Source organism: Cheilinus undulatus, linkage group 5 (genome assembly GCF_018320785.1).
Source record: "Cheilinus undulatus linkage group 5, ASM1832078v1, whole genome shotgun sequence".
NCBI lineage: Eukaryota > Metazoa > Chordata > Actinopteri > Labriformes > Labridae > Cheilinus > Cheilinus undulatus.
The window spans coordinates 20,851,349-20,862,326 of NC_054869.1; the positions used below are offsets into that span (position 1 = coordinate 20,851,349).

General features: G+C 40.8%; 1 protein-coding gene across 1 annotated transcript; it reads left to right on the top strand.

Moving 5' to 3' along the window:
* Positions 1-601: 601 nt before the first annotated feature.
* On the top strand, positions 602-10,608 carry LOC121510137 (hyaluronan and proteoglycan link protein 1-like). The gene is made up of 4 exons (XM_041788067.1): positions 602-852; positions 6,678-7,019; positions 8,003-8,305; positions 9,153-10,608. Exons 1-4 carry the CDS (start codon positions 768-770, stop codon positions 9,440-9,442), a joined length of 1,020 nt encoding a protein of 339 aa, XP_041644001.1. The 5' UTR covers positions 602-767; the 3' UTR covers positions 9,443-10,608.
* The last annotated feature ends 370 nt before the right edge of the window (positions 10,609-10,978 follow it).

A 10,978-nucleotide genomic window follows, 5' to 3' on the forward strand; every position in this document is an offset into this window, starting at 1 on the left:
ACATTTAATGGAGCTGCATCAAACACATGTTAGAGCCAGTAGGGCAGCTAAGTGAGTGCACATCATCTCTATCACAAGTATGTGAGGCGATGAAGATGAATGCAAAGGCTATTTAGAAAACTTCACTTTTAAAAAACACATTTTAATCTGTAAAAGTGATGCTTTATTAGAGATGTGGGTGTCATACTTGTGCAAATTAGAGTGAGATCATGATGAATCTGCAGTCATGAGACAGGGACAATTGGTGTAGTATTTGAGATTATGTCTAACTCACTCCCTCAAATAAAACTTAATGTATAGCTTATTAATTTTCAGTTATATAACCTAAGTTGTGTCATTTTAATACTTTTACATAATATATACATGGCCTACAGTATAACTCCAAATAATCATCTGCAGGCTAATTGCCTGGAGTGCTGCTGCATCATTCAGTCTCCCATGGGAGAGGAGGGAGTTTTTCATGATAATGTGGCAAAGGGGAGCCAGTATAGAGCTGTGCATGGTGATGAGGGGAGGGGGAGTGGTCTCAACCATGCAAAGCTTCAATAAAAGGCACTTGTCTAGACCACTAAGGAGCCCAAACTTTCCAGTAGCACCACCGGCGGCTGCTGCACAAAGACAGACGGAGAGAGGGGCAGATAGATGAACAACAATTTATAAGACACTTGTTAAATTTTGGCTCCCTGAAGTATTTTTAAAAATTTGATAAGTAAGTTTTCAAGTTTTATATTCAGTAATATTTAGTAGAGGGCCCTTTCAGTGAAAAAATGACACGTCTGCTTTGCATCACAATACTCATGATGGTTGTGGCTGCCAGTGCATACAGCCAGGAGACGACCCCTTCTGTAACAGGTAAGATTAATGCATGAAGAATTCCTGCATGTTACCATTTCTGTGGGTAGAAGATTCTCATTAGAATGAGATGTTTTAGTGACCTGAGAAAAGAGGCACCACAGCCCAGGATTCTGTAACAACGGGGTCATTGTAGCAGTGGGTAACAGAGTCGCCTCTGGGGTAATACACACAGTTAGACACACATACAAGCTCACACAGACAGTGTGAGTCAACATTGACTCAGTGACCCGCTGCATACACACTAGCACAGCACGGGCTAGCTGTTGAAAACTAAATCACCCTGTCATTCACAGAGGCTCACAGTGTCCTGAATGAAGACCACACCACTAATACTGCTGATGTTTCCCATTCATTTTCTTTTACTTTACTGGTGCAGCTCATGGTAATGTTTTCATTGAAAATGGAGAGAAATTATCTAAATGTGGGTCAAATTTTTAAAAAGGGCTATGCTGGCTGAAACGAGGAAAGTGGTGCTTGTGGTAATTCTCATAACAGAGACAGGATATTCCACTGCAAAGTCTAGGCCTTTTGATATTAAATTTTGTGGGGTCAATCCATTTTCTCTTGCAGAAGAAGTCTAGGAAAAATTCCAATCAGAGAGCTTCCAATCCATCAGGAGATTGTTATAATTCATATTCACACCTGCAAACAGCATGAGATGCTCTGAAATAGCTCTGTGATTTTACTGCAGAAGAAAAAAAAAAACCGCCCAGCTTCAGTGGAAGCTCTCATACTGCATGAATGATATTCATTGCCTTTTCAGCAGCTCTGCAGGCTGACTCAGTAGACGTCAAATTAGAGACGTCTCAGCTCACCCATTCTAAGATGAGAAAAAATTGGTTCATAGGTGGGTGGAGATGGTCTCGTTTTGAAAATCTAAACATTGACTCTAATCCTATTGGCCATTGAATTCACACGTGTTCCTGTGTATACAGTAAATGTATGTTTATGCATGACCTCACTGTCTACGTTATGTAAAAGCATTGGCTCGGCTTAATCATTGTTCCATACAGTCTAGCTTTTATTAGCCATATGAGCAGTGTATTCTGTCTGTTCATGGGGCGTTGCCCGTCCTTATACCTACTGACTCACTCTGGCACCGGGTGCATTTGGACATCTGCCACTGTAACAGGAAGCCTGACTGAAGTGGAGTTAAGATTAACGACCCACAGCCAAACGTATAGAGCCCCATACTGAATGGCAGCCAAATGACTCTGTTTTTCCCTGTGAGGTAATAGTCTGTTAACTCTGATGCTAACAGTAGTTGTTGGTTACCGAGGCTTGGCTTGGCTGAGTTTAAAATGTATTTAGGCCAGATGATGTGATGCTCGTGGAGCCATGCCTGCTGCAACTGCATTCGCTAATTCACAGTGATTTGAAATCTGTGCAAGGAATTTTCTCTTTTGGGTACCCGTGTGAGCCATACACTCCCACGCTGGTGTTTGTGCTGGTTCTGCATGATAGAAAGCAGGAAAGAGTTTGTTGGAATTAGTGTGTAGGAGTTGGCCTGCTGTGTTTGTCCCAGCTGTGCTTGTTAATTCTTCCTCCGTATTGACACAAGCGGGCCAGCAGCAGCAGAGGAGAACAAAGCTGTGGTATGGAAATGCATTTCTTGTCTCGTTGCTCCTCTGTTGAAGGGTGTGGCACATTGTGCACAAGCTCATTTAAATATGTAATGAGTACTCCAAATACTTGTATCCTTTAATACGAGAGGGATGGGAGCCATGTGTCTTTTATTCAGTAACCAGAAGCGCAAATTAAGCTTAACAGCATAATTAGACAGAAAATGTAGGTCACTGATGAGACTTGGACCACTGCATTGTTGTGAATTTAAAGTTACAAAGCGGCAGATGGTTCCAATCACTTGCTAATACAGGCGAGAAAAGATTGTGCTCAGTCATAAAATCGCAGCAGGTCTTGGCTGCAGCTGCAGATCTTTTTTATTGTCATGCACATGTAGTCATTTACCTCTTTGCTGCTCCACGAAAACAAATCAGAATTATCTAACAACCCATTTTTATGTAAAACGCAACAATTTCGCACCACCTTTGACCCCGGGAGTCTCACATAAATATAGGATGTGGTTTAAGGTGTGACAAAGAAAAGAAAGGCTTCCTTTACCTCCTGAAAGGCTAAGTACACACAACAGGCTGGTGCTTTATGAGTGTAGTGTGCCCCACGTGGTCGGGGCCACATTCTCCCGTGGGACATGTGTCTGCCGGTTGCTGCAGGAACAGGAAGAGAGTGTGGAATTACTTTCAACATGCCTGTTTCTCCGTCTGCTACTACTGTCTCACAGGCATCATTACCTTTAATGTGTTTCAGATATGCATGAGCCGGAGGTCTTTTCAAGTTTCACAAAGTGAATCTTACAATTAAAATGGTACACAGCATGGGTTTTCAAAGTGTGGGAGAGAGAGCAACCCCTGAAAGAACATAATGTCTGTGGGCCCCCTCAGCCCATGGAAAAAATTTGTTTGAAAAAATTGAAACAACTCTATTTAAAACGTCTATGTGTCACCATTTTATATGATTATTGAAACTTTCGTCTGCAATTTTTTAAATGGCCATCTTGTCAATTCCAATACTGCCCCCATCTAATCTAATGGTAACGATGAGGTCCTGTCCTGGGGGTTGCAATGTGAAAATCAATAACTACCAATCATGTCCATCTTAAGCCTTTCCCTGTAATTACTTTCGATAGGTAAGCTATTTACAGCGCCAATTGTCTCTGGGTTTTTTTTTACTGCAGTCTCTGTAGTTTCCTGTCTGTTGCATGGCCACTAAACTTAAGTGGTAAGTCTTAATATGATGCTGAACGTTAGAACGGCCTCATGCAGTGATTAGGTGAGAGGCATCTGGCTGCAGACCTCTATGGTGGGGCATTTTGGGCTCATCTTTTGTAGACCTCTACCATGGGGCAACCTCAATGGGAAGTGACGTAGGGCATGAATTGATGTATTAACCCTTGTTGGGTTTTTCTTTAGTTTGTGGTGTTTTTGATTTTTTTTTCACCTCCCCCTTACTCTAATGCTAATCTTTAGGTTTTGGGTGCCTAACCCTTACTCTATTTGGGTTTTTCTTCAGTTACTTGTGTGGTATTTTTAATTTTAACCCCCCTTCCCCTCCCCTTTACCTTAACCCTTACCTCTAGGGTCCAGGTGCATAACCCTAACCCTATTTGGGTTTTTTCCCTAGCTAGTTACCGGTGTGTTATTTTTAATTTTAACCTCTCTTCCCCGACAGTTACCTTAACCCTAACCTCTAGGGTCCAGGTGCGTAACACTAACCCTGTTTGGGTTTTTCCTTAGTTTGTGGTGTGTTTAATTTAAACTTATCCTCCTCAGTAAAATTTAGACTTCAATTAGTAAAACTCTGCTGTTGTGAAAAATAGGCACTCACCATAACCTCTGACCCAAGCAGAAAATAGATATCATTCAGTAATTCATTCTGGTTCCGTAATGTACTCCACTTCCTGCCCTGTGGTTGAGGTCGCCCCATTTAAGAGGTCTGCAACAGATGAGCCCAAAATGCCCAACCATAGAGGTCTCCAGCCAGACCCTTTTGGATTAGGCAGCAGCTCTTTGCAAAAAATATACAATGGTGTCTCAACAGTTGTGTTTGTACTTACTTTTTTCTACTCATCACAGGATCTGTCTCTCCTTTGTCTGTAGGTACAAAAGGTCTATCCATTTTGCTCCAAACAATAAAGTTAGGCAAGAAAATCCCTTTTTTTCTGGTTTAAGTTTCCTCACATCCCGCTTCCACTGGTGCCTCACTGAAGAGGCCTACCTCCCACCTTGAAAACCACTGGTATACATCAATTCATTGCAAGCTAGTTTCTCAGGCTTATGCTGGTAATGAGATGTTAAATCAATCTCACATTTCAGGACTCCAAAATATATTCATAACGTTTTTTTCTTTTTTTTTTCCATCTCTAGATGGATAAACATTTCCTTCAAAGAATACAATGACACCTTTATTCTTTTCTGTTGGGATCAATTTAGGTGTAAATGTTGGATGACATCACATTTAGTGAGCTAGTGTTGATGTCATCATCACCTTCACCTTCACCAGGGCGTTTGATGAGCAGTTTAGTCATCCCGCACCCCTCAGGTTCAGTCACACTCAACTGTTACCCATGCTGCGAGTTTATGAGGCACACGGAGCGGTGAGTCATTCATCAACAACAGAACTGGCATTGAGGAACTGCGACTGCTTTCGAAGACATTAGTAATTAGAGGTGGCAAAAGGGTTTTTCCTAGCTCATAAAATACCTGGCATCTTATTGACCAGTCAGAGGCCAGTGAGGCCACTGGGTAGGGTGACAGAAGTAGCATACAAAATGTATTGCAGTCTAATGGAAGATGGAAGGAAAAATGGCATTAAGTTGTACTGAAGGGTAGATTAGGCCTGTCAGCGAGGCTCCTGCTAATTAAATCCTTCTGCAGGAGCTCAATATTAATGATCTGAGCATTGCAGAACTAAGTCTAGACATGTGTCTACTGTGTGGTTAAATCAGAGGAAGGGGACAGTTTCTGCATGGAGTTGATTAAAAGTTTGTGGGTATGTAAGGGTTGAGGGGTGTGTTATGGGTTAATCCGTTAAAAAGCAGCAAGCCAGGAGCTTCTATTATTTAATGTATATTCCATGCAGGAAATAAGCAATACAGGGCAGCTATCATGAGGCGCTGAAACACAAAACTTTCAGTCAGAAAGGAGAATGAATGGTTTGGACAGATTATCCATGTTGAGTAAGTAGGAATACATCTGAAAGAGAGCAGTTCTGGATTTCACTGACTATAGACATGCCACCAGACACTCAAAAGACTGGGTCAAGATTCAGCCAAAAACTGTGTGGTTGCACTGGACTCTTGCGTCTGCAGGCTGATTTATTCTCTCATTTTTTAATAGCCCTATTATCTTACAAGTCCTCTACATCGTAGAGCTTGACTCCACTTACAAGGTCGGTTTTTCCAAGCTGTACCTGTGGGGGGGATGGGCGCCATGGATCAAGTCCCTCCGTCCATCTGGTGCTTATTATTGCCTGGCATAGGCCACCTCTTGCTAGCTAGGGTCTTCTTAACTAAGCAAGCCCTGTGAGGTCTAAACATAGAGGTCAAGGAGATTGTGGGAACCTGCGGCGAGACACAAATGACCTGCTGTTTTGATTTAAAGGGTGGTCTAGCTCGGAAAGACAGGACAGAAAGAAAGTTCACAGAGTAAATACACAGAGGGGGGAGTAATGATGACAGCTAGACTCTGTATATCATTAACAATGCTTTATGCTTACTTTTTCTGTTTTTCACTCCGTGCCTGATATTCTTTACCAAAATCAGATGGAGCAGATGAAAGATAGGTGCTTTATTTGAGGCTTAAAGCTGCTGAAGTAAAGGTTTATAAGTGCCAGCAGTGACAAGAGCAGGAAAGAGACTGAAGAGAAAAGCTGGCTCTGAGGACTGAAGACTGGCTGCGGTCCAAAACTGTGTCTAATAAAGCAAACAGGATACACCCAGACTCTTCGATAGCATCTGTGACTGAATGCTTTTCATCCTAACTACATATGTGAAGTATAATAGTACATGCATTATATACATGCCAAAACATGCCCTGGAACAATTATGTGCAAAAAAGAGCAAGTACAAAGTGGGAACAGTGCAGACAAGCAGCCTTTTTTGGTGCTTTCTAAAACTGCCTGAGCTTCTATATATATCTCTAATGGATATAAACCATACATATTATTTTCCACTTTGAGTCCATATGTCAAAAGCCAACAAACCACAGGACCCTAGTAACATGATACAATGTTTTCCTCTCTTACAGTTAAGATTTTTGCTGAGCTAGGCTCCAACGTCACCCTGCCCTGCCGGCTCATTTCCAAGGAGGCATCATCCTTTAACATCGGTATCCGAGTCAAGTGGACCAAGGTGGCCGAAGACGAGTCCTTGAATGAGGACGTGCTGCTTTCAATGGGATTCCACAAGAAGACCTACGGCAGCTTCCAAGACCGCGCCTACCTGCAGGAGAACGACAACGAAGATGCCTCCTTGGTGATAACTGAAGTTTCCAAGGATGACACGGGAAAGTACCGCTGCGAGATCATCAACGGGATGGAAGACATCGTGCAGGAGTTTGAATTGGAAGTTAAAGATGGCGAAGTTGATGGTAAATCCCTATCTTTTTACAGATGTAGCTCAGAAATAAGTGCATGTAAATATTAAAGTGCACTCATTTTATGTTTCCTTTCTCTGCTTAAATGCACGCAGGATAAATAATTTCCCCTCACAATGTTCTTGACTGTAGTTATTGAAAAGATCCACTTTTTCTTTTTTGTGGAAAAGAGAACCAGAAGAACAGACAGCTTGTGCTGATTTATCCAAACCACTGTGATGATTAAGTCAGCATTGCATTTGAATCCTGTTCAAAGGAGGAAACCAGAAACACATTTTTCTTCTCTTGCAGTCCATATTCTCCTCCATCTGACTCACTTGTCAGAATTTTAATATCTTACTTAAAAATGTGCCAAGCATAAATGCTTTGTAATGCAAGTAAGGTTTACAAACCTACAGATTCCTGAAATGTTGCATGTCGACACATTAAATCATTGACAAATGGCTAAGTTCCCAAGTCAAAGGGCAGCTCCCGCCCGCCTTTTGTTGATAATTCTAACACGTGTGAAGGCTTAATTTGGGTGGAGGTCAGACACGCACTGTAATTTAAAACAAAAGTAGTGTGAGCAGAATGATATTAACCATCTGCTACTTTGATTAAACTCCCCTGAAAAATTGCTGTAATCGTAAAAAGCCCTCAATAAGTTATTGAGGTAAAACTGGTATCATTTGGAGCATTTTTAAAATAATCATCCACATTATTATCTTGGCTTGGATTGTAGTGATGTGCAAATTGAATCCTTAATGAATATTTTACCACTTCATGTTGGATGCTAATTTGCTTTGAATTTTAACAAAGTGGTCCTTAAAATCTAGTTGCATAAGACTATCTTTTCTTTCCTTTAGAGGAATGAAAAAGCACAAAATGAATGATTAAGCAAAGAGCAGTCATCTTGAGAGACTAACAGGCTTTCTTTAATGAAGATTAGCTACAACAACCTTCTCTAATATTTGTCTTACCTCTCCTGTCTCACTCAGGTGTTGTGTTCCCATACGCCCCATATATGGGCCGTTACAACATGAACTACCACGAAGCTGTTCAGGCCTGTTTGGACCAAGGTGCTGTTATTGCCACCTATGAGCAGCTGTACGAAGCCTGGAAGGACGGTCTGGACTGGTGCAATGCTGGCTGGCTGGCTGATGCCTCAGTGAAGTATCCAATCACCAGACCTAGAGATCCTTGTGGTGGCGCCAACAGTGAGCCTGGTGTCAGAACCTATGGCATCCGTGACAAAATGATTAGCCAATTTGATGTGTTCTGCTACGCTACTCCACTCAAGGGTTGGTATTGTTTTAATATTGTCAATTTTCTTTATTTATTATTACCATTAGTTGTTCTTCTAGTAAGTGTTATGTGAGTTATGTAGGATTGCATGAGAAGGAGGTGGTGTTGCTTACCAGTCCCTTTTGAGTTTGAGTCTTGGCTTTCTAAGTTGATCTAAGAGGCCGTAACACATATGGGGGCTCATCCGGGATTGCTACCAGTCCATTTTGGGTTTGAGTCTTGGCTGTCTAAGTCCATCTAAGAGGCCGTAACATAAATGGGGGCCTGGCCAGGATTGTTAGGGCCCCTTAATTTGACTTAAACAACTAATGCTTGATTCTAAAAGAGACTAGTAAGATATGAAATGGACACCAACACAGAAGTGAAAGCTGAGCAAAAATTAAACTATTATTAAAGTAAATGAAAAATGCAATCAATTAAAAAATTGAACTCAAAGAACCAAAAGGGGCGGCAGGTGCCAGCCAAATAGAAGAAGAGGAGGGAGATAGGCGAGGCCAACTAAATGAGCAATGAGCCTTAGGACCACTCTAAACAACAACATCCTTAGGACCACTTCAAACCTTGTCATCTAAACATGGGTGGGGACAGAAAGCTGAAAAGAAAGGAAACTGATTTGAAATCATAGAAGAACAGCAAAGAGAAACAAGTGGGGTAAGCAAACCCACCTCCTTCACACCAGGCCACATGCTTCAGTAGGTTTGTGCAAGGGAACTCATTAAGATTTGGGTTAAAAAAACAACATAATGTATAACCAGCTTGATAGACTAATCAGTAGGGAATTGGAAAAACATTTTCATGATAGAATTCAAATTCTAACCACGTGTGTAATATCTCTGTTTTCAGGACGTTTCTATTGGCTGGTCCAACCCGACAGGCTGACCTTCGACGAGGCTGTGCAGGCATGCATTGATGACGGTGCAGAGATTGCCAAGGTGGGCCACATGTACGCTGCCTGGAAAATTGAGAACTACGACCGCTGTGATGCTGGATGGCTGGCTGATGGAAGCGTCCGCTACCCCATCTCCAGGCCTCGCAAAAACTGCAGCCCGACAGAAGCTGCTGTGCGCTTGAATGGATTCCCCGACAAGACTGTCAAGTCTTTTGGCGTCTACTGCTACAAAGATGAGCAGTGAGAGGGTACATAGAAGTAGGGAAACCATAACCACCAAAGAGCTGCAGCAACCACATCCATTAACATCCACTATAAAGCATATGAGCTTTGGATCATAACTAGCATGAACTCAGTACCTTTCTGAAACTGTGATAACCATTTTTTAACTCCTAAAATGCCAATACTGTACGTCCAAACGCAATGGATGAAAATTATTTTATAGTCATTAAGTTTTGTTTTTCTGCAACTGTGCATCTAATGATTTTTAAAAGACTGTTGAGGGAAAGGCAACAGTGTCAGCATACGAGAGAAACGACAGAGACAAGAACTAGATGGTTGTTGAGGATCATCTAAGTTTGGTTTGTCCACAGAATGATTAGATTGGTGACGTTTGAAGCATTTTTGCTCATGTGCAGATAAAATTTGCTGCTTTAAAATAAGAGTCACAAGCAAAACTTGGCTCCTACTGTTGAGCAATGGATAGAAAACGTGTTACACTGCAATAAGTAGTCAACTAGATCCATTTCCCATCAGAGCAGAATTTATTCTTTTCACTTCTTGAACTGTAGAAAGTTTGTACAACATGAGTAGTTGTGATCAAATTTACTGATTAACAAGAAAATGAATGTAAATGTCTTATTGGGCTGTGACTTTTTCAGAATCAATAGCTACCATAGTTCAAAACCCAATACACTATGAAAGACATTCTTACTTTTGTAACCTTTTGCAGTATGTTTGAATAACTTTTTTTTTTTTACTTATAGACAATGTCACTTGTTTTTCTACTTGCTAATATTTTTTGTTTTTAATAAAACAGATGCAATTTATATTTTCTTGTGAGAAAAAGTTAGAGAAAACCAATAGTGGGCACATACAAAACAGCAACACATCTGGATGTTAGCACAGATCTCCTGAAAACAGCCTTTTAAGAAGGTATACCCATTTTTCCTGAGGCATTCTTTTCTTCTTTTGAAGGCCAGAGCAACGCTAACAATCAATCACATTTCTGAATTTAATGATAGAAATGGATTTCAATACATTTTCATTAAAAGGATCAAAACCACTCAAGAGAGACAGATCTGGTCAATAAGATGTGTGCTTCAACCAGAGAAGACACTTTTAAGGTATTAGTTACAATTAAAAATGTAACATTGTCCTATTTTTAACCTTTTCTTAACCCTGGGCACTGACAATGGTATTTACTGCAGGTTACATGTAGTAAAATGATGATGCATTGTTTGAAAAAGCAAAACTTAAAAATGTCTGTTATATTTGTGCATTTGTACACACTTGTGCATGAAAAAAAGGTAAAGGTATTTTTGTATCTTACTGCAATGTACCTGAACAAGCAGTTTGAAATAAAAAAAAACTTTTAATTACATTTTAGTCAATGATTTTCTTTTATTCGCCGCAACAAAACCAACAAGTATTATTTGGAGCTACAAAGGTTTACAGGGATGTTTGAATAAGTTTGTTAAAGCCACCATGGCTAGGGGCCATGTTTCTGGCATGTCGCCGAGAGGATTTAAGATTAGACTCCCTTCACTTTTATTTATTC

What these genes read in the sequence shown, in the direction of transcription:
- LOC121510137 (XM_041788067.1), top strand. Translation starts at nt 768, where the DNA reads ATGACACGTCTGCTTTGCATCACAATACTCATGATGGTTGTGGCTGCC. An exon ending in TAAAGATGGCGAAGTTGATG is followed by an intron (nt 7,020 to 8,002) that starts GTAAATCCCTAT and finishes TGTCTCACTCAG; the next exon opens with GTGTTGTGTTCCCATACGCC. An exon ending in CTACGCTACTCCACTCAAGG is followed by an intron (nt 8,306 to 9,152) that starts GTTGGTATTGTT and finishes CTCTGTTTTCAG; the next exon opens with GACGTTTCTATTGGCTGGTC.